At 39.9% G+C, this 24,714-nt stretch overlaps 1 protein-coding gene across 5 annotated transcripts in view; it reads left to right on the forward strand.

Moving 5' to 3' along the window:
• CAMK4 (calcium/calmodulin dependent protein kinase IV) overlaps positions 1-24,714 on the forward strand; it is a 218,511-nt gene that overhangs the window by 185,966 nt on the left and 7,831 nt on the right. For all 5 annotated transcript variants that reach the window (XM_045566341.1, XM_045566345.1, XM_045566342.1 and 2 more), the window contains one exon: positions 22,156-22,231. In XM_045566341.1, coding sequence (XP_045422297.1) covers positions 22,156-22,231 — 76 coding nt within the window. The remainder of the gene's footprint in view (positions 1-22,155; positions 22,232-24,714) is intronic.

The raw sequence follows: 24,714 nt of genomic DNA on the forward strand, positions 1-24,714 counted from the left end.
ATTGGAGAAGTGCAATAAAATATTTATTGAAGCAAATGTGCCACTAAATTTACAGAATTTTAGTGCTGGAAGGAACTTTAAAGTTAATTCACTAACATTCTCATTTTACTAAGGTTCAGAGAGTTTAAATGACTTCTCCAAGATTCCACATCTAGTTGTTAGCGGCTCAGGAATGAGAATCCAGGTATCTAAGGGGCTAAAAATATATAGAATTTCCCCTTAAAAAAATCAATATAGATAAATCCTTCACAGAAATATTTATTAATTAAACCTTTTTATTTTAAAATGTCTTCTGTTTTAATTTTTTAAACCTCTAAAGTATTACTTGGTCATTGGAAGAAGTAAAAATCCACATATGTATAATCAATATTAACAGCCCAACGTGCCTCCTTCCACACCTTTCTCTATGTTGCCATGTTCATATATGCATTTTATACTATTGCTTTTAATGAGTTAGTTTCCCTGGTAAATTTAAAACATTATTTCCTTGCAACTTAATTTCTTATAAATTCAATAACTGTGCAGAAATGAATGTACCTATCTTTCTACTAAATCTTTACATTGTGCCAAGTGCGCTTGTTCTGGATCTTAAGCCCTTTGAGGCCAAGAGTAGTTTATTAGGAGTAAATTCAGAAAACACAAAATATGGTAAGTGTGGCATAGACAAGATGGAAGTTGACTTCTCTCCCATTGGAAGTCTAGAGATAGGCGGTCCTGGTGGGCTCCACGGCCGTGGCTCTGCAGGGTTGTTGGATCTCAGTGTCGGGGACCCAGGCTTCCTTCTCCTTGCTGCTCTGCTATCCTTTAGGGTGTTTCCTCATGGTCCAAAATAGCTGCCTGAAATCAGTCAATATTTCTGCATTCTACACAGCAGGAAGGAAACAACTTTTAAAAGGTGTACCTTTCTCATGGTTACATAGACTTGCTGAAGCCCCACATATCACTTCCACTTATGTCTTATTGGACATACTTATCGCAGCCTCTGCCAAGGAAACAAGGTCTCCTTTGACTGGACATATTGCTGTCCCACATGAATTCAGGGTTCTGTTACTAAGTGTCTTAGTCCATTCGGGCTGCTATAACAAAATACCTTAGACTGGGTAACTTAATAAACAACAGAAATGCATTGCTCACAGTCTGGAGGCTGGGAGGTCCAAGATCCAGGTGCAAGCAGACTCAGTGTCTGGTGAGAGTCTGCTTTCTGGTTCATAGATGGTGCCTTCTGGCTCTGTCCTCACATAGTGGAAGGTGTCAGGGTTTCTCTGGGGCCTCTTTTTAAGGGCACTAATCCCATTCATGAAGGCTCCACCCTCATGACCTACTCACCCCAAAGGTCCCACCTCCTAAAACCATCACCTTGGGTGTTAAGATTTCAATATATGAATTGCAGAGGGGCAGGGGGAACAAACATTCAGACCATAGCATTAAGAATGGAGGTGGGATTAAACAATTGACCATCTCTACCATAGACTTATGAAGTAAGATTTCTATGTCTTGAAAAAAATGTGTGAAAATCATTGCACTATAGCATGTTCCCTATAGGCATCCTCTTGTTTTATTTCATTTTTATATTTTTTATAAAATAGATAAAACAGATCTTTAGAACAGATCTCTGACAACCTGCCCATGGCCCTTCCCTCCTAATGGTGCCATATGTACTTTTTATTTCTCTAATTCACATGTCCTTACTTGTCTTCCTTCTGTATTTCTTTCATGCCTCTAGGTCTGCAAGACTATGGGAGGTGGATGGGGTTAACCCTGAATTTAGTATTATGTGCCAAACAATTTATCTTCACTAATTACTGACCAATTGATAGAAGGATTGAAAAGAGAACTGAGAAAAGAATTATAGAACAAATTAAGGATTTCCCACCAGAAGAAAGCTGATGGGCAATTTAATAATTATTATCTAATACCAAACACCAAGTATTCCTGGGAGGTGGGCAGGTGGGAACAATTTGCTGAGCACTGATCAGCCCTGGGAGGATAAGGAAGAGGGCACAGTAGTAGTATCTCACAGTCCCTTCTGTGACTAAGAGACAGCAGCATCCTCACATCAAGGACTACAATAACAGCGATGAGAGCATTTCTTTCTTCCAGCACTGTGAACGAATGATTCAATCATTGATAAAACCAACATTGAATATCTAATAGACTCCACGTTGGGCACTGAGGTTACAAAGGTGAACGCAGTATCATCTTGCTCTTCAAGCATTTCATGGGCTATAAAAGAAAGCCAGATTCAGACTTGATTTGGTAGATGATGGTGATCCAACAAAGGTTTTTAATCAGGGCAATATTTTAAAATCAAGTCTGTATTTTATAAATATCTTGATAATATTATGATGCATTATGACAGATGGATTTGAGGGGGGAAAGAGATGGAAATAAAATAGACAAATTAGAAAACTATTGTAAATGCTCTTTCCTCCCCCTCTAATATCAGAAATCTACACACATTCCTTAAATGGCTTCTCAGTGGATAATACATTCCATCTACCCCTATAATATAATAAATCCAATCATTTGCTTTTTTAAAATGTAATAGGATTGTAAAATACTATTTTAGTCTCTTGTCCTTGCCATAAACAGTCCCCTCCCTCCTTTTCTTAAACAAATAATGCCATCTTATAATGGAGGCTTATTTTCTGTTTATTATTTTTTTCTGCAGATATCCATATCACCCTAGAGGCTCTGTAATGGGGAAAGAGGGAATTGAGAGGTTGAAAGTGATGGAGATAATACTCCTACTCTGTTATAGGTAGTGGCTTACCAGGAAGGAGTAATTTGCCATATTGTAAGAAAAAGAGGTAAAAGTAACAAGGAAGCTGGGGGTCGAGGTAGACTCTGCCTACCTCAGAGGACTACTCTGGGGATTGAGAAGAAAAATAAATGTGCTTTGTGGATTCTAAAGTGCTAAACATATATGTGGAATTACTATTACATAGACTGGGGCTGGCTTGGAATTGAAAAATGAGTAAGTTCAATGTGTTTACATATAGGAGCAAGGTTCAAATTGTATATAAATATATATGTATATTCATACACACTCTTCACCCAGAGGAAATTCACTGAAATATTACCTCATAATGGGAGTAGAGGAGAGGGAAGGATTTTAAGGATACACCTGTGTCTAGTAACACAGGAAATGTTGGAAAACCTAAGTTTGGGGGAAAAGAAGTCACAGTAACATCACAGGAAATGGAGGGCCTAGACCAGAGGCAAGATCCAGGGTTTTGAATTACAAATTTTAATATAGTAATGAATATTTGTATTCATCTGTCATAAAAAATTAGGACATTTACAGATGAGGCTTAAAACCTGCTTTGAGGATCACCCTCAATTCCAGCCCTTTTTCTTGCATCTCATGTAGGGACTGCCATCAGTTTGACATCCATCTTTCTGAGAATAAGTACATGGAGAGGAAACTGTCCATTTATAGAAAGAGCTAGAAATGAGACCCAAATGTAAGACTGATGAGAATCATAATCACGCTATAGAACGCATGACTTTACACAACGACTATTTTGTATTCTTTTATGGTACAGCCAGCTGTGGTCAAAAGAGAAGACAGATGAGAGGCTAAGGAAAAAAACAAGTTTGTTACACTCACAGGTCCTAGAGATAACAGGCATGGCAGGCCACACGGGACCACATGGGAAAGACACCAGGGTGGGCAGGTGGCAGGAGACAGGAAGAAGGGAAGGTTTAGGCCACTGTTTTTATTGGGGTTTCCTTGGGTAGGGCAAGGCAGCACAGGTGAACAGTTTAGGCTTGACTAGTTCAAATAATTTTGGTGGGTTGCTGGGCACCTGGCCCTGGGATGATTAAGGCAGATGAATATTCTCTTGGGGTGTATGGACCAGGTTAGGAAAAATGGCTCTGGATTGGTTAGTTTGTGTATCAAAGTAATTTCCTTTGTTATCTTCAAGAATTAACTAGCCCCAGGAGGGGCAGAATCTCTGCAGCTAAAAAGGGTTTTTTAAGATCTCAAAAACATCATAATATAAAGAAAAATTTTAAATATTAATAATACAGAGACTTTGCATTTAACTTGAAAAGGTGTCTGAGACCCATGTAATTGACAGAGAGGAGGTCTGAGCTTGTTTCATCCCTTGTTGTAAGGGCTATTACTTCCAAGGTCCATTATCCTTACATGCACTGTGTCTAGTTTCCACTTTTAATGGAAAACTTTTCAAATTACATCTTTTGAGAGAGTGGGTGTTTATGTTATACCATCTGTCACTTCTCAGGAAATAAAAAAAGGAAAATCCAGCCATTCTGTCTCTTTCATGGAACCTTTGCCCCAGGACACTAATAACAGAGGGTTCTCCTGTAAGTGAACTGCAAAAAAAAAAAAAAAAAAAAATCACAGATGCTTCCTGTTTCAGCAAATATTCATTATTTCCTGGGAAATGAGCCCAGTCAAAACCAAATTCTAGGCCAGAAAATTAAAATTTGTGGTCCAGATAAATGAAATCAATGACTAATGTTCTAAAATAATCCATGAAGAGTTCAACATTGAAGACATTCTCAACATCTTGTTGTTGGGAAAAGAATGTCTGAAAAGACAAGAAAAGAAAAAAAAGAAAAAGAAAGATCCATTGGGCTATGGCTCCTAATAAATGTGCTACAATGTAACTATAAAATATTCACTGCCAAAATGTCTTAACTGGTCTAGATATTTAAGCCTTGATATCTGTGGCTGTTTCCAACCCATCCATGTCAGTACAAAAGAAGTGCAAGCTGTTAGAGGAAAAAATAAGCCAATATGGTAATAGGCTAGGTAAAAGAATATCTCTGTCTAATATCAATTATCTAATTTATTCATAAGCTTATGTATGTTCTTACTTAGTATTTGTACTTGTCTGTTTATTCAAATTCTATTTTCAGAGTGTAGAAGCTGTTAAGAATTTATTTTCTCTTGGCATTTGCCAAGGTCTCATTATTTTCTGAGACAGCCCTATTGGCATAACTCAGATGAAATAGTAATACATAAAAATGTCCTGTGTGCTAAGCCCCTGAGAGTAACAATGTTTTGCTATTTGCAGGCTTTAGCAATGCGAATATATGTTGTGCTTCTGTTTAAATCAAAATGAAGGCCAATTATTAACAACTGAAGAATGAGCTCCCATTGTATGCAAAAATCTCTGTACTTAAGAGTCTGCAGGTGCCTATTTCTACAAATTTCTGGGAGTTTCCATATACAGAGGAATACATATATTCCATTGACAACCCAAAATAAGTGACTGAGGCAAAGATCTCAATTAGGGGAGGTTATTAAGCCAAAGTTTAAGGACGGGCCCACGAAAAACACAAGCCACAGATGCCTCTGTGACTGTTTTTTCCAGAGAGGAATTTGGGAACTTCAGTATTTAAGGGGCTAGAGCATGCAGAAAGAAAAAGAAAGAGAGACGTATGAAGGGAGAGAAATTGTTACATTTTGTGAGGCCCAGGAAATCTACATTTTACACAAGATAAGGAGAACGTTAGAAGGGAAAAACGGAGTGAAGGAAGAATCAATTATGTAGATGTCCCTGAGTAGGTAGAAGAATGATTGATCCTGGGAAGATAAGCTTGGAATGAGCATTATTGGCATAGAATCAAACAGACTTTAGTTTCAGGAGCCAGACTTAGCCTGTGGTCCCAAAGTTGCAATGTCCATCTCCCTGTTTATGGGAGGCCAGCAAAGAATTTCCTTAGGAATGATCTGTAGAGATAATCCTTTTAGATGCCTAAGGCCTTGTACCTTTCCATGGAGAATCTAGCTAATGCATAATGTTAGTAACAGCTGTTCATTTGGTAGGGGAAAAGGATGTTGCATGACTCAGCCTTCAGGCTTGGCCTTTCCTTTTGCATAAGGAAATGGAGGGTGGTCCTGAGATTTTCATTTTCCTTTACACCATATATACAGACTATGGCTGATTCAGTCTTGACAACTGACACTGCTTGATAACCAATGAATTCTGCCATAATTACGAGTAATTCTAGATGACAGTGGTGTAATAAAAAGATGGTTAAATGTGAAGCATTAACTACTGGCATGTGAAGGGCATGATGAAAGCGTGGGATGGCAGGTAAAAGAGAGATTATCTTACCTTGCAGCCCTGAAAAATATCCCAGAATGATACCTCCTAAAGGATCAGCAAATAGTGATGGGCTAATAAAAGTGAATGTCACTAATCAGATGTTCAATACTAAAATCTCACAGATATTGCCCATCTACACAAAGGTATGTCAGGTATTTTTCTTGGTCTACGTTTACCATGAAGTATAAGGGTGACTAGAGGGATCGGTTGGCCCTATTTTGGCCCTGTTTACCTATTGCTCACAGGCCTAGACTGCTGGTGGTTGTTGCCATTCATGTTTTCACACTCTCCTAGGCTTGGGAGTCAAATGGCTGGACCCCACTCCAGGCTTCACCTTGGGTTGGTTACTGAAACTTTCTAAATCTCCATCTCCTCAACTATACAATAGGAATAATAACAACATTTATTTTGTAGGGCTATTAAAAGGGATAAATAAGATAATTTATGTAAAGTTCTTAGCACAGTACCTGGTACTTAGAAGATGCAATAAATGCTAGACTTTATGAAAGTAATTATAGTAATTATCAGTATCATCATTTTTATTTTTCCCATTAAAATGTATCAGTTCCTTTGATCAAGAACTATGATTTTTTAATTTTGTCTTCATAATAGTAAGTTCTAATACTTGGGGAATTGGGTTTGAGGTCTTTGAAATTATATCATCTCTGCCATAGTTCGTTAGTTTTGAAACAAAAGATTCGTTTTTTAATTCTCCTAAGATTCAATCCACATTGATGTTTTCTGAAATTCATGGCTTTACGGCAGTTTTTAAACAATTTTCTAGATTTTTTAACTTACTGAATATGAATAATAGTTCCTGAGAATGGAGAATAGATTTTAAAAAGGTAAACCATAAAAAAAAGGTAGAGAAAATAAATACAACCTTTTTAAAGACTCTATTGGTTTTCCAAATAATAGTTTTGTTGGTATTTTTAACTAGGTAAATATGATATTACACAAAAACATTTTTTCCTAATAAACTGGAAATGATTGGACAAAAGACAGGATTTGTTTCTTAGTTTTGAAACAGGAAGACAAAGTCTGCTCAACAGTCAGACTCTGAATGGAACAGGAAATGTCACTTTCAGCTTCTATCTGTTGGCCACTTTTGCACTTGGGGTTCCCTGCGCTGCATTTGTCTACGTTAGAGAAGACACTGAGCTGTGGACGGGCTTCATCAAGGGAATGCAAGTTTGTTTGAATAGCTATTGGGACTATGGGTTTCTAAAATTTTTACAGCCAGAGTAAAAAAAAAAAAAAAAATGACAGTTTAGTTTAATACTTTAACAGGTTAAAAAGGGTAAATTGAAAATACTTTATTAAAAATAAGCAGAATAATCTCTTCCCCACACGCATGCATCTTACAGAGCCATTTTCAAGGATCCAGAAACTAAAAGTTTCTGAATAAGAAAAATTTCTTAAAGAGCTTATTGGAATAATATATCAGGTATACCTAACATTTGAGTTATGAATATGAATATTATCTTTTAAAGTATTTCTTAAAATGCTGTTAACAGAACACTTTTCTAAGATTGCACAGCACGATGATTCAAGTCTTATCTTCCATTAGTGCCAGTTCGTGATTACAGGGATGATCCCGTGGAGTTGCCACATTGCTACTTTTTCAGGAAATAACTCATTAGGCTCACTGTGCCAAAATTTAAGACACATTTTCAACAGCTGACAGTTGAACAGAAGAGAACTCTGTTTAACTCTCAACAAAACTGAAAGTTAAGTTAACCAACAAGCTACATTTTCTATAATATGAGCACACACTAATATGAAAACTGTTGGAAAATTTAAATGGAATAAAGAAGTAATTCTAATAATGTAAAATGGAAGCTTTCAGTATAGGTTTCACAAAAGACATAGTGTTTGTGTTCATTTCTGGAAGAAGAAATGGCAAAAGTGAAATAATAAGAGCATCAAATTATACTGGTAATCTAATCAAATAAGGGATAATCTCACTCAAGAATTAATTAAGTAACCAAATTGGTGACTACTTTTTTACAATCACAATGAACTTTTTAAAAATTGAGATTAATTAAATGCATAGTGAAATGTCAACTGCGCTTGCTGTAACTTTCTACTTGACCAGCTGGGGTGTGTGCGCCAGGGTTCCTGTGTGGCTTGTGGACAACAGGAAAGGGAGTGGGGAAGGGAGAGGAAGAGAAGTGCAGGATGCTAAGCAGGTGGGAAAGGGCACCCAGATCCATCTCCCCTTCCTGACCACGCCCCTTCTTCCTCCCTGAGATAGGCTGCATCCCCAAGCCAGCATCTACCCGTCACAGGCATGCATACAGCCTCTGAGCCAGTCAAGCAGTGGCAAGCAAAAGAAAAGTGGGGACAGATACAGGGTGGTGAGGTGAGGTCATCAATAGCTCCTCTTGTTCTTGACCTTGGAGAGGACAAGGACTCTGCAGGATGGGTGTGAGCTTGTCTTACACTGTCTTGGAAGTTTGAAATTTGGAGCAAAATGAGTCTCTTGGGGTGTTTGTATTGGTGTGATACTGCCCTAAACAAAAATGTTTTTGGTGGAACTTTAGTTGTATAGACATTCACTCCTTTTTTAATTTGATAAATATTTATTGAGCTTCTACTATGCCTCAGGCACTGTTGTATGTGCTGGAGATATAGCAGTAAAAACCAAAACAAAATAACTCTTCCTTAAGGATACTGTAGTACATTTTAGTGAGAGAACATAATAAAATAAATATGTAAATTATACAGAAAGAGGTGATCATTTCCATGGAGTAATATAAAGTTGGGAAAGGAGCGTGGGTTGCAACTTAAATAGGGTGATCAGGGAAGGCTTCAGGTGTGAGTGGAATATGTGAGCGAAGATGAGAGAGGGAGAAGGGAGAGGGCAAGCCATGTGGCTGTCTAGGCAAAGAACACTGCAGGTAGACAGAGCACACCAACCCCAAGGCAGGAACGTGCCTGGGTGTCTTTTAGATCAAGCAAGGCGGCTGTTTGGTTGGAGTGCAATGACAGGTAGGAAAGAGGGAAGCTAACAGCTGGAAGAATGGAGCTAACATTTACTGAAATGAGGAAGACTTTTGGAGCATCAGGCTTGGGGCTTGTTCATTCTGAGATGCCTGTTAGATATCCAAGTGGAGGTACCAGGTGGCCAGAAGGGAATATGTGTCTGAAGTTCAGAGGCAAAGACCTGGCTGTTGATATAAATGTGGGCATTATCAGCATTTATTACAGAAGATGTTTAAAGTCATGAGACTCTCAGGCATCCCCAAGGCAGGCAAGGAGACCACCCAGATGATCCCTCAGCAATACCACCATTAGCAGGCCAGAGAGAAGAGGAGGAACCACATTTATTATCTGTGTAACTTCAAGTAGCAGAGGAAGCTCCACAGGACAGAATTAGGAATTGCAAATGATGCTGCAAGGCACAGATTTTTGGCTCAACATACAAAGCAATAGTCTAACAACTAAAGCTGTTAGCAGTAGAAGGGGCTGCCTCCCTAGCCTGGGACATGCTCGCAAAGGCTAATGGACTCATCTCTCAGGACCCAGAGCCAGCAGCAAGGGGAGGAGAGGAAGAGGCTCTTCAATTTTATATCACCCAGTAGATATATGGTATACAGTATTAAAGAATGTCACCACAAAAGCTGTCTATATACCCTATATGTGTAAACTAAGTTGAGGATTATGGCAACCGCTTACTTAAATCAAAGTTAAACAAATATGTTTGGCCTGAGATGGCTGATAAAATTGAGTCTCAAAGATTATCCACAGCATCCTTCTCTGACTTCTCACGTTCTCCTTGAGTTTACAGTCTTTTAATGTAATGATAATCCTGAACTTCAGGAACTCCACATCCTAAATCATTTTTCATGCCCACTTCTATGCAAGAACAGAACCAGCTGTGCCAGGGAAGGCACAGTTCTGTGAGGACTCAACACTATTATTACATGTATGAGGGCGGAGTGATGGGCGGACGAGGTCAAAAGGAAGAGGTGATTGATGGCAAGTGGGTAGAAGACTTGCTTAAAGTGTCTTATTTGGGCCCTGAACACCCACAAAATGTTCCACTTTAGAATGTTATAACAGAAAGGATATGCATAAAATAAAAATAAAAAGTTTCAAAAGGATTATTATTGGTAATCATCAGTGAGAAGGCTTAGAGTTCCTTTAGAGAAAAACCCAATATGTGCCATACTTCATCCATGAGATAATCTAAATTCTATGTCCACTGCTTTATGTTTGCACCTCCAAGTGCAGAAGAGAGTCTTACGTAATGTTGACATTAAGATGAGTTGGGTTTATTTCACTCCATCTCATCCCGCAAAAATTGAAAGGCAGCTTTTCAACAGGTAATACTCTGTTGCCAGCATCTATCACAAGTTTGAAGTGGCCAGGAGACTCAGTCTGATTGAGATTCGGGGAAAATAGCGATTATCTGAAGATGGGAGGGCTCAGTGGAATCATAGAAAAGCACATTTCACAGGGTAATAAAAGTAAGTGGTGTTTGCTTTTTTTCCCCTTATGAAAGCACTAGGTGTTCTCGAATATTTGATTGTCTCTTTGGGGTACTATTAAAAAAATAAAAAGATGAGGAAAATAAACAGGCTATCTTTCTTTACTCATTTATAAGATTTACACAAAGAGAAAAATCACAATTCTTATGGCAAGAGAGACTTTTTGAACAGCTTAGATGAAAACATGAAGTGGGAGTTGGATTGACTGATATGCGCCGTGTGAAAAATCAAGAGCCCTGGAGAAAGGAAAGGATGAGGTAGAACACAAAGTATATCACTTGTGTTTCAAAATGCACTTCTAACTTTTTCTTTTTACACTCTACTTGCAAGTCACAGATAACTAAAGTGACAGAGGCCTTAAATCCTTTCTCACTCCTCAACCTTTCACAGCATGGCCATCACAGAACTGATAGTATTCCCAGGTTCATTGTAGTAAACTGTCAAGGCTGCTCCTAGCCAGAGGCAACCCCCTCTGGAAGTCTCAAGTGTATTCCAGTCTGATCTGAACCTTTGTCCTAGCACTTAGCCCACTTACCTTTCTTATCTGTTGTCAAGGCAAAATTGCACCAAATTTTAAACAGGTTGTGTTCCTTTCTTATCAAATGTAGGTGACAGCCAAACAAAGGGACCGCCCAAGCAAGGTACAGATGCTAAGAAAAGCACCCAGCTTGGAGTCTGCCCAGCTGTCGGCACTGCTGCTGCCCAAAGGCAGCTGCCCTAAGTGCGTAGCTCTCTGCGTTCCTATGTCAAGTCAGGAATGGGAAAAATGGAGAGAATTTTCAAACACTCCTCTCCTGCCTCCCTTAGATACATCCCCTCCTCCCTCCTCCCTCCATCCTCCTCCTTCCACACTGCTCCCTTCACAGAGGCAACGTTTAGAGAGACTTTAGATTCTGGGCTAAAGATGCCTTAGATTTTTGTGACTCCCCAAAAACTCTGAATTCAAGACAAACCTCTACAGTGAAAAATCCTACAGTGTTTTTCCCTCAGCTCTAGGAGGGAGAGTAGTTCTGGAAAGCCAGATTCAGGATTTAATGTGCAATTTTTTTTTCCCAAATGTTTTGAATTGCAAAAAAGAAGCAAAGAAGAGAACTTCAAAAAGACAAACAAAACCCCTGACTTGCTGGACCTCCAGTCTGGCCTCTATCTGCCTCACAGGTGCTGATCATACCTGGGACTTGCTGCACACCTGAGCTCTCCTCCAGCCATGCTGGCAGCTTCTTCTTTTTCTTCTTCTTCTTCTTCTTCTTCTTCTTCTTCTTCTTCTTCTTCTTCCTCTTCTTCTTCTTCTTCTTCTTCCTCTTCCCTCTTCCCTCTTCCCTCTTCCCTCTTCCCTCTTCCCTCTTCCCTCTTCCTCCTCTTCCTCTTCTTCCTCTTCTTCCTTTCCCAAATATTAAAGGGGTACAAATGTTTTTGTTACATACATACCATTTATAATGCTTAAGTCAGGGCTATTACTGTGCCCATCACCTGAATAGTATTCACTGTACCTGTTAGGTAGGTTTTTACCCCTCCCTTAGTCCCCTTTCCCCACTTCTTGATTTACAATGACTTTTACTTTTCTTTGTGCCCAGGTGTGCCCATCAATTAGTTCCAAATTATTAGAGAGTACATGTGGTGGTTGGTTTTCCATTCCTGAGATACTTCATTTAGGATAATGGTCTCCAGTTCCATCCGAATTGCTGCAAAATATATTATTTCATTCCTTTTTATGTCTAAGTAGTACTCCATGGTATATATTAATATGTGCCACATTTTGTTAATCCACTCATGAATTAATGGGCACTTAGATTAATTCTACATCTTTGTGATTGTAAACTGTGCTGCAACAAAAATTCAACTGCAGATATCTTCTGATAAAATGACTTCCCAGTAGTGGGAGTGCTGGGTTGAATGCTAAGTCTGTATTTATTTCTTTGAGGGATCTCCATAATGTTTTCCATACAGGTTGTACTAGTTTGCAATCCCACCAACAGTATGTAAGCATTCCTTTCTCTCTGCATCCATGCCGCATCTATTGTTTTTTGACTTCTTAGTAATAGCCATTCTGACAAGGGTAAGGTGACCTCTCATTGTGGTTTTAATTTGCATTTCCCTGATGATTAGTGATGTTGAGCAATTTTTCATGTTTTTGTTGGCCAGTTGTCTATTTTCTTTTGAAAAACTTCTGTTCAAGTCTTTTGCCCGCTTTTCAATAGGGTTGTTTGTTTGTTTTTTTTTTCTTGCTGATTTGTTTGAATTATTTGTAGATTCTGGGTATTAGCCTTTTATCAGATGTATAGTTTGTGAATATTTTCTCCCACTCTGCAGGTTGTCTATTTGCTCTGTTGATTATTCCTATTGCTCCACAGAAAGTTTTTAATTTAATCAAGCCCCACTTACTTTTTTTTGTCGTTGCTGTAATTGCCTTTGGGCTCTTAGTCATAAATTCTTTGCCTAAGCCAATGTCTAGAAGAGTTTTTACCACATTTTCTTCTAGAATTTTTAGGGTTTCATGTATTACATTTAAGTTGTTTATCCATCTTGAATAAATTTTTGTATATGGTGAGACATACGTCCTGATTCATTCTTCTGCATGTGGCTGTCCAATTTTCCCAGCATCATTTATTGAATAAGGCTTCTTTTCCCCAGTGTATGTTGTTGTATGTTTTGTCAAAGATCACTTGATTGTAGGTAGATGGTTTTATATCTGGGTTCTCTGTTCTATTCCATTGGACTATGTCTCTATTTTTGTACCGCTGCCATGCTGTGGTAGGTTACTAGAGGCTTGTAGTATAGTTTGAAGTCTGGTAATGTGATGCCTCCAAATTTGCTCTTTTTGCTTAAGATTGCTATGGCTATTTGGACTCATTTTTGGTTCCAGATGAAGCATAGAATTATTTTTTCTAGATCTGTGACATATGTCATTGGTATTTTGATGGGAATTGCATTGACCCTGTAAATCACTTTGGGCAGCATTAGCATTTTAACCATGTTGATTCTACCAATCCATGAGCATGATATCTTTTTCCATTTGTTTGTGTCATCTGCAATTTTTTCATCAGTGTTTCATAATTCTCCTTGTAGAGATCTTTCAATTCCATGGTTAAGTATATTCCTAGGTATTTTGTTTTCTTTGTAGCTATTATGAATGATGTTGAGTCTTTGATTTGACTCTCAGCTTGACTGTTCTTGGTATATGGAAATGCTACTGATTTGTGTACATTGATTTTGTAATCTGAGACATTGCTGAATTTATTTATCAATTCCAGGAGTATCTTGGTGGATTGTTTGGGATTTTCTAGATAATAGATGATATCATCAGCAAAAAGTAATAGTATGACCTCCTCTTTCCCAATTTGGAAATCTTTACTTCTTTCTCTTGCCTCTTGCTCTGGCTAGGACTTCTATTACTGTGTTGAATAGAAGTGATGATAGTGGGCACATTTGTCTTCTTCAGTTCTTAGGGAGAATACTTTCAACTTTTCCCCATTCAGAATGATGTTGGCTGTGGGTTTGTCATATATGCCTTTTATAATTTTGAGTTATGTTCTTTCTATACCTAGTTTGTTGACAGTTTTTATCATGAAAAGATGCTGAATTTTCTTGAATGCTTTTTCCGAATCTATTGAGAGGATCATATGATCTTTGTTTTTGCTTCTGCTTATATTGTGAATCACATTTATTGATTTATGTATGTTGAACCATCCTTGCATCCCTGGGATGAAACCAACTTAGTCATGGTGAATTATTTTTTTGATGTGCTGTTAAATTTGGTTGCTAGTATTATGGTGAATATTTTTTATCTATATTCATAAGGGATATTGGTCTATGGTTTTCTATTTTTGTTGTGTCCTTTCCTGGCTTTGGTATTAAGGCTATACTGGCTTCATAGAATGAGATGGGGAGGATTCCATCCTTCTTGATGTTATGGAAAAATGTCTGTAGTATGGATACCAGCTCTTTTTTGGTAGGTCTGGAAGAATTTGGCTGTGGATATATCTGGTCCAGGGTTTTTTTTGTTGGGAGATTTTTTATTACTGCTTCAATCTTGCTGCTTGTTATTGGTCTGTTCAGGATTTCTATTTCTTCCTGACTGCATCTTGGGAGGTTGTGTGTTTCCATAAATGTGTCCATTTCCTCTACATTTTCTAATGTAGAGATTTTTGTAGTATTCATGGATGATATTTGGTATTTCTGTTGTATCAGTTGTAATATCTCCTTTTTCATTTCTGATTGAGCTTATTTGAGTCCTTTCTCTTCTATTCTTGGATAATCTACCAAGAGGCCTATAGATTTTGTTTATCTTTGTGTTTTATTGATCCTTTGTATGGTTTTTTTGTTGTTGTTTATTTTCCATTTCATTTAGTTTTGCTCTGAGTTTTGTTATTTCTTTTCTTCTGCTGGCTTTGGGTTTGGTTTGCTCTTCCTTTTCTAGCTCCTTGAGATGTGATATTAGGTTGTTAATTTGTGATCTGTCTTTTTGATGTAGGCTATGAATTTTTACCTTAGGACTGCTTTTGCTGAATCCTAGATTTTAATAGCTTGCATCCTCTTTGTCATTCAGTTCAAGGAATCTTTTCATTTCCAACTTAATTTCATCATTGACTCAATAATCATTCAGAGGCAAGTTATTTGATTTCCATGTCTTTATATAGATTTGATTTTTGCTCTTGGAATTGATTTCTGTGCTCTCAGAAGATACGTGGTATGATTTTTTTGAATTTGTTAAGACATGTTTTGTGTCCTAATATTTGATCGGTCTTGGTGAATGTCCCATGTGCTAATAAGAATATATATTCAGTAGTTTTGGAGTAGAATGTTCTTACCTGTCTGTTAGTTCTGTTTGTTCTAGAATCCTCTTTAAGTGCAGGATTTATTGATTTTCTGCTTTGGTGATCTATCCACCTATAACAGTGGGATGTTGGAGTCCCTGGCAATTACAATGCTACTATTTATCTCTTTGCTTAGATCTATTAGAATTTGCTTTATGAACATGGGAGTTCCTGTGTTAGGAGCATATATATTTAGGATTATTATGTCTTTTTTTGAATTGCTCGCTTTATTATTATATAATAATCATCTTTGTCTCTCTTTACCATGGTTGGTTTAAAGTCAATCTCTCTGGAGTCTCGCAGATCACCGGGGACCCACTGGACCCCTGTGGCTCCTGCAGGTTGGGCTGGAGTTGGGGAATGTCTGTGCAGTGAAGAGCAAAATGGAACCTGAGGAATAGAGGCCTCCTCAGGAGGGCAAAGGTGCCTGGTGGGTAATGAAGCTTGGGTATGTGGGGCAGGAGGCACAGGGGTGGGGGCAGTGAAAGCCTGGTGCCCTGTTTGCAAGAAGCTCTCCACTCACTGGTGGCAGCAGTCTCTCAGCTCACTTTGGCAGAAGGTCCCTCCAGCAGCTTGGGAGCCCACCAACAGTCCAAGACACAAGAGAGGAGGATGTTAGCCAATCCACCTACCCTTCTCGCTGGTCTCTGAGCCTCTCTGGGCTTAATCCCCATAGATGCCTTTCTCCTTCCAGTTCTGCTCCACATCCTTTTCCTGTGGAGTCTCCCATAGGTTCAGGCACCCTTCCTTCAGATCCTCATCTAATCTATGTTTGTCTATCTGTTTATTTTTTCTGTTTCATCTAAAATTTCTCTTTCTTACAGAGACACTCTGGCTGGTGGTATCCTTGGTCCGCCATCTTGTCCTCACTTACTCTTGCTATAATTCTTCCCAGTGTTCTATAACTATCTTGTATCTGGATGTCTGAATTTTTGGTGATATCATGGAAATTTTCCTCAATAATTCCCTCAAGTAGATTTTCCATGCTTTTTGCTCTTTGTTCTTCTCCCTCAGGGATACCTATAACTCTTATATTAGTTGCTTCATGTAATCCCATATTTATTCATGTGATTGCTCTGTCTTTTTTATTCTCTTTTCTACCTCATTGAATGACTATGTTAGCTTGAGAGCCTTGTCTTCAAGCTCTGAAATTCTTTCTTCTCCTTGGTTTAGCCTGTTGTTGAAGATTTTCTCTGTGTTTTGAAATTCCCTAATTGACTCCTTCATTTCTTCAAGTTCCATTTTATCCTTTCTTATGTTGTGTAGCTCTTTAGTGACTTTTTAATTTTTTTTTATTCATTTCCTGCAATTTTTTTACTTCTTTTTGTTAGCTTTAAATTTTCTCTTCAATTCCATTTATCTTATATGCCATCCATGTTCTGAATTCCATTTCCATGGTTTCGAGACTTTCCTTTGTTTGGAGTTCACTACTGCAGCTCCATTGTGATACCTTGGGGGTATTGAATTGTTTTGTTTTTCTGTTGCCAGGTTTCTTTTGCTAGTTTCTTCTCATCTGTGTCCTCTTCTCTTGGCTCAGGGCTAATAAGTTTGCAGGGCACCTGTCCTCCTTTGCTGGGAACTCTCCTGCTTAGTTAGAAGAAGGGGAGATCTCTAGATGGTGGCTTTTGGGTCATACTCTGGAATGTTAACCTGTCAGGGGAGGGGTGGGTGCACTGTGAGCCTATAGTGCAGCTGTTCTGTTTTGTCCCATTCCCCTGTGATTCCCCAGTTCAACTCAGTGCTGGATGATGTTCATTCAGGGTGGTGCGTTGTTCCCTAGATCATTGTTGGAAATTTTATTTGGGGGCTGGGTGAGACCCTCTCCATGGAGGCTGGCATTGTAGAGGATTGCTCTGCCCAGGGTCTCCCTGTGTGGGTGACAGTGACAGCTGGATGAACCTATCTAGGCTGTGGTTGTGGGTGACCAGGCTGTGGGCATTTGCTTAAACCAGGTCCAAGCAACCCCCACCCATGTGACAAGGCATCTGCAGTCCCCACACTGGTAGAACAACCCCCTGAGTGTGCAGCTCTGCCTCCAAGGTCCCCAGTTCCGGCTCTGAGGCTGTAGTGTAATTGTATATTGGCGGCTCAAGGCTTGGGGTTTTGTGGCAGAGTGTTGGACTTCAGGGCAGTTCCTCTGCCCAGAGGCAGTGGTGGAGACTCAGGGGTGGAGTCTTGGGGTCCAGGCACAACACTGGAATTTTGCCAGCAGGAGCTTTGGAGCCACAGGGGCAGAGCCTCAGGTCCAGGCATAACAAGAGCCTCAGAACTGGAAGTGGGGATCTCGGAGGCAGAGCCACACAGTCAGAGGACTGTTCCACCAGTGTGGGGACTGCAGATGCCATGTCACATGGGCGGGGGTTGTTTGCAGCAGCCCACAGACCATGGAGGTAGGCCAGGGCTGCCAGCTGGCCAGGGTTCTCCCTTCATCTGGGTCTTGCTGAGACCTAAGTCTTCCCAAGTGGTGCCTGTGGTGCTTAGGTACCTCTGCTCAGATCCTGCACTGAGGGGGGAAGGACACTAAGCTCCCAGTCACAGGGCATGGCACAGGGAAGTGTCCGCTCTGCTGGCTCCCTCCCCACCTCAGCTGGGGTGATGCAAAAGCTACTGCTGCAAAGCCAAGCCTGGAGCAGACTTAGGGCCATGCATCTGAGAGCTCAGGATGGCATCAGCTGCAGAAATCCAGGGTTGGCAGCCACCCGACCCCTGCTGCACCTGCTCTCCAGTGCAATGTCTCTGCCCAGACATGGAGCAGCTCCATGATCAGTCCAGAGGTCTGTGGTGGTGAAAGGATTCCCCTCACAGCTTGGGCTGCAGTGTCTGTGGGGTGAGTTAGGCCCCCAGGGCTTTATCCTCCAGCCCTTCCCCATGTGTGGATGCCTCCCCTCAGATCCCTTTGGTCTTGCCAAATGAATTGCCCCGTCACCTTCTCCTTCACTCTGTGTGTCCCACATCACTTCTACGGAGTTTTACAATGTTTCCAAGAAGAGCCATCCATAGGCAGGCACGTGCCTACAACTTTCAGTCCTCTCCTTGAGAGCAGCACACACATGGACTGCTTCTAGTCCACTGTCTACCACTATCTACCCCTCCCACGCTGGGTTCTTTCAGTTCCTCCAGTGCCCCCTGGCCCCTTCCTGCCACAGGGTCTTTGCAGAGGTGCTTTCTCCACTTGAAAGTCTCTTCTTTCTCATTCTTCAGCCATTTCCTCCTCCCCATTGGCTAGTTAACTTCTCCAGATCCTTCACATCTCAGTTCAAACTCTGCTTGCTCTGATCACCCTCCCTGACCTCCATGACCAGGCCAACCCCTACTAAAGATAGCCTCGCTCCAAGCACTTCCAGTCACCACTTTGCTTTTCTTCATTTGATGTTTTTGATTACCATCTGCCCCCCATCACCAAATGTAAGCTCCATGAAGGCAGGGATTTGTTCCCTTTAATGCCCCCTTATTCCCCAGCAGCTCCTACACAGTGCCTATCATACAGCAGGTGCCTACTAAATATTTGGTGAGTTATTGATTGAGTGAATGAAGGAACTTGTTGATTTCATTCACCTTAGTCTTCTTCAGATTTGTCTTCCTTAAAAGAGTGAACAATAGCTTGAAAACGTCTTCTGATAAAGAATGCTGCTCTGCAGTTTTAACTTAATAAGTAGTAGAGAATCATAGAGCTCATCTATAATTCAGAAAAGATGATCCTAAGTCTTTTAAAATGTTTTAAAAAACTGTATTATACCTTAAAATTATTTTTCTTTTACTTTTATTTTGTTTATTTGTTTGTTTGTTTTGGTACTGAAGTGAGAAAATATATGAACGACAGCCAGAAGTACTTATAGCATTAAGTGTGGACTAATTGATGTCTTTTCTTGAACTAAATTGAAGCAGTCAGCTATGTCTCACTCTAAGAAGCTCACAAATTAGTAGAATCACCTGCCAAGGACATTTGATACCTAGGAGATTTCAAAGGCTGGAGTGCCAGCACCTGAACTTTATTCTAGAAAGGATTTTGTTGCCTCTTGGAAAGGGTTCAGCTAGATTACAAGAGTGTGTTCTGCTGGTTCTGAGCAAAGTCAAGGTCATATTAACTAAACTGAAAATATTTAAAGGTGATTGAGAAAGTTATCTAATTGTATCTAGGTGTTTTGACTTGGTTTGACCCCAATTTTACATTACAATTTGAAAATATATTTTAAGTTATTTTTGGGGCCAGGCATGGTGGCTTGTGCCTGAAATCCCAGCACTTTGGGAGGCCAAGGTTGGTGGATCTCTTGAGGCCAGTAGTTTGAGACCAGCCTAGACAACGTAGTGAGACCCCACTCTACTATAATTTCTTTTAAAAAATTAGCTGGGTGTGATGGCGCATGCCTATAGTCCTAGCTACTTAGGAGGCTGAGGCAGGAGGATCACTTGAGCCCAGGACTTCGAGGCTGCCGTGAGCTATGATTGAACCACTGTACCCTGGCCTGGGTGAGAGAGCAAGACCCTGTCTCAAAATATATATATGTTATTTTTTAAAATAATTATTTTTAAGAGAAATTTATTGTGGAGGACAAAAACATTCTATATTCCTTTTGTCTCAGTTATCCTCACTATGGAAGTTAGCTTTTCCCATGAAAAATTTACTCACATTGCTGCATAACGTCTCACAAGGAAATATTAATAAAGTGCCTCAGGAAAGTAAGGTTACACCCGGCACTGTGCAGGGAGATCAGATATTGCCATGTCGGGTATGAAATTCAGCTGCCCTATAGTGGATGCAAAAAGCACTTTGTTCCACAGTATTCACTTTCTCTGGGGCACTTGGGCTGGGAACCACAAGAAATGGCCAGAGAAAACACCTGACCCTTGCCAGGATGTGTCTCTGGCCAGCACAGGATGGGAGGGTTGATTTCACTAGAGCCAACAGACTGAGTCTCCACAGGGCAGCATGCACTAGTCGAAGCAGTGGGAAAGGTAGCATGTTCTGCAGGTTAGAATGTTTGTGTTTGTCCTCTCTTCTTGCTTGAATGGTCAGTAACTAATCCTTTACTAATGGCACAGTGGATAGCAGGTGAAAACTCAAAGTAAACTTGGAAATCAACTAGTTCGATTCATTCAGATTTTAGAGGTTAAAAACCAAGACCCAGAAAATGTAAAAGACTCTCCCCAACATATTGCTGTATTTATGTTTAAATGTCAGCGTCAGGCTTGATAGCATTTCAGACCAGGTAAGAATCGCTGGTGTGAAGACCTGAGTGGAGAAGGACTCAATATGCATGCTCAGTCCGCATGCTCAGTATGCATGGGTTCAGCTCCCTGACTGGAACAGCTCCCAGAGACAAAGACAAGCAGCAGGAGCCCTCCTGCAAGCAGCAGCCTAATCTGAGTTCCCCATACAGTGTGATAAGCAAAGCGCTTGCAAGTGGGAGTTCACTGTTGGGGCTCAAGGCACCTTCTGTGTGGTGCAGATTGCCCTAGGGAGTGAAAGCTACTCCCACAGAGCCAATAATGTTGACACTGAGCATGGGTTTTTCTTAATTTTGTTAATTAAATCTTAAAGGAAAAATTTCTAGGAATAATTCATCTGTACATAAGAAACACTTGGCTGCAGATGCAGTTTCTTAAAGGGTGCATCCTCCTGAATTGCTGTTTGGAGTGATAAAACACACACCCTCATTTTATCACACAGGCTCTTCATCTCCTATGTTTTATGTCACACAGTTTCTACAGGGAAGAGAAAATCCTAATTGGAACGGGGTAAGGGGAAGGGATAGCATGGGAAGAGGTCAGCAGGACATCCACAGTATTTCTCCCTATGAAGTAAATCCAGAGTCCTGGAGGACAGCCTCCTTCCAGAGCTCCCTTAGTGAACACTGCGTATGACATTTCCAGCCCGAGTGGACAGCCCCCAGCCCAGAGAAGGAGTGTGGTGTCCTTGTCCTCAAGCCTCCCTCAAAGAACCCTAGGCATTTATCAAGTAGCTCCTTCCTCAGGGACCCCACCGGCATCTACAGCACTTGTGTTCAAGATCGAAGAAGGCCACCCTGGGCTCTAGGCCTGAACCCTGTTTCTCCGTGGATGGTAGAGCTCTCGTGTCTCTTTTTCTTATGTTGTTCGTTAGGCAAACAAACAACAGTCCCACTCCTCAGGGCAAACCACTGGACCCAGTTAACTCCCCATTTTTACAGATCCGTGGTAATAAAAATATAAAAGTTCTTGCTGTTCTCCATTCCAGGGCCATTTCATGGCTGACAAGATGTTTCCTTTTCACAATGGTGGTCAGGGACATTATAAGCTGCTCATTGTGTGCAGAGAAGTCCCTGTTTCTCAGTTCATGACCCCAGGCTGACTGGGAATAGCTGTTCCCTGGAGACCTACATGTGCCAGGGCCCCTCCTAGCTCCTTTCCCCACCTTCCATCACTAGAGATGTGCCAATCTTCCCCACCATCAGCCCTGACCCTTCCTTTTCTATGTACAAAGCTCCCTTTGAAGTAAGGGGTCTTTGTAACAGAGATATAGCTGTATCATAATGTTCCAAGATAGAATATTAAAGTTAGTAGCTTTACTTTTATGCATCACAAACACTGAGGGCCTATAATTTCTCCCACTAAAATAGACATAAGAATGTTTAGCCTTATACTGTGGTTTGGGGAGAGAAGATCGAATTATATTGTTCTGAAGTTTTGTTGATGAATTTGTTTCTTTCCCATTGCTTGTTATGAAAATGTGAATATTGATTTAGCTCCAATTTAACACAGTTTTCACTTTTTCTGCAGCACCTGAAATTCTTAGAGGCTGTGCCTATGGACCTGAGGTGGACATGTGGTCTGTAGGAATAATCACCTACATTTTGTAAGTTACGAAAAGCAATTTCTATGCAAACTGTTTGCCTTTTTATAACATTTTCTAGGTACCTATAGTGCTCATAAAAACCACGATTATTTTTTGACTTTTTGTAATTTTCTGTTATATACTAAAGTAGTTAGTGATAGAATTTTCTGAAAATGAGTATTCATTTTTATTTTGTAACTTTCTTGGGGCAAGAACTTCTGTCCAGTGCTTTTCTGTGCCTCATCTGCTATGCAATGTTATGACAGATTTGGGGAACAATTCATAATTTCACAGTAGTAATGAATGTGAAACCCAAGTCCACCTATGAAACTTGTTCTTGTTTTACTTATTTGCATCGTATCTAAAATAAGTAGACTATTAGTCTTTTTAAAAGGGCAAGTGGCTATTTAATTTTTTAAGCATCCCAAACTGGTGTTTTTCTTATCAGGAATATTTTAAATGCATTTGACTATCGATTTTGTTTCCCATTTGTTAGGCTTTCAAGGGCCTTGGGTTTAATACCCTACACAGGTTTCTCTGGGAGAAAAAAAAATGAGCTAAATATTTCACTCTCTGGTATCCTCAACTCCATCCCTGAGCTTCTATCTAATATGAAATAAAGAATTTTAGGAAATCCAAAGAGATGATAGAATTGCAGGTGATGAGGAAAATCACCAAACAAATGGAAGAGTGGCTGAAAAGGAAGATTGCTGTGGGGCAACTAAAAAACAAGATATCAATGAGATTGAGAGATTAATTCAAAACAAGCAGATCTGGTTGCCATGTAGAGAATACTGCAGAGTTAGTTATTGGAACCTGTAATATTCAAATCTATAAGATTTTGGAGGGTTAGAAAGAAAGCAAATTAGTCTGCTTGGGCTGCCATAACAAAATATATAGGCGGGTGGTTTAAACAATGGAAATTTATTTTCTCACAGTTCTGGAGGCTGGAAGTTCAAGATCAGGGTGTCAGCATTGCTGGACTCTGGGGAGGGCTCTCTTCCTGGCTTGCAGGTGGCCACCTTCTCACTGTGTCTTCACATGCTGGGAAGAGAGAGAGAGCAAGCTCTTTGGTGTTTCTTCTTAGGAGAGCATGAATCCCATGATGAATCCCACCCTCTTGACTTCATCTAAACCTGATTACTCCCCAAAGGCTGCATGTCCAAATACTACGGCATTAGGGGTTCAGGTTTCAACATATGACTTTGGGGAGGACGTGATTCAGCCCATAGCAGAAAGAGTTGTCTGGAAGTTTTTTTAAATTTGTTTTTAACTTAATAATGATTTTAGAAAGTACAATGTCCAGGTCATATGGACCAGGAATGGGGTAACTGGTGTAAGACCCCCAAGCATGTTAGCAAACTTTAAGTTCACCTGTGTATATATTCTGGTTGGTAGCCAAGACAAAGAGGTTTAACAAACAACCCATAAAATAGCCATCTGCTAATTTTAATGCCAAAAGATATTTTCAATGTTCAATTCCCTGTGCCTCTAGAATGTATTCAAGCTTGAAAACAATTTGGAGAGGTAGAAAACCATGTTTTTTCTTAGGAAAGTGCAAACTCTTAGGTAATTTATGTTCACCACACTAAGCGCTTAATTCATTACAATGACTCCCTCCCTGGCCACGTTGTAGAATTCCTTCTACTTGTGTTTGAGATCATTTTCATACTAGAGAAAGAATGTTGTCTCCTGAATTATGTAAATGACGTATCATGCTTAGTGACACTAAGTGAAAAAGTAAACTATACAGATAAGGATTCAGGTTTGCCCCTAAAACATAAATGTACCCAATTACAATTTTGTGTTGAAATATATGGGGAGGAGTTGAAGTATTAATGGTGTAAAAGAGTTTGGAGAGATGGAAGTCAGAAGTTAATTTACATTCACCCAGAATAACTGGAATACGGAATGAGTAAACCTCCGTGATATGGCCACTGACATGGGAAAATGAAGGGAAAGACAAATATAATCATTTGAGAAACGTTTTATTATAACCCTGAAGATAAATTTAAACATATATCAATGTCCTTACCCCTAGTCCATTACCAAATTGTACAAACTATTTTTTATATTTCTTTTATCTTGATACACTGAAGGTAATTAATCAATAGGTGTTAGCTGAAAACAAGAGTAGCAGCCCCCAAAAATGGAAATAACAATGCTGGATACAACAAACATCCTTTAGTTCTATACTAACTTCTACCAGCCCCTAAGCCTGAGGACTTTTTGCTTAGCCTGCTGTTCATTAATAACTGGTGAAGTCCACCTACAAGGTTCATTGACACATTTTCTCTAGTGCATTGTGCCACTGGATCTATGTATCTCCCTTATTGTACCAGTTTAGCTTTGCTGTGTACTCAGTGGCCTACTGGCGACCTAGCCTTTGACCTCTACACACCCGACTCATTACACCAGAGTGGCTCGGAGCCAGAAAGGAACAGAAGTAACCAAATGAAGAATTAGAACTGAGGGTCCATTTGTTGATCATTCCTGGCAAAGTA

Source organism: Lemur catta, chromosome 12, assembly GCF_020740605.2.
Source record: "Lemur catta isolate mLemCat1 chromosome 12, mLemCat1.pri, whole genome shotgun sequence".
Classification (NCBI taxonomy): domain Eukaryota; kingdom Metazoa; phylum Chordata; class Mammalia; order Primates; family Lemuridae; genus Lemur; species Lemur catta.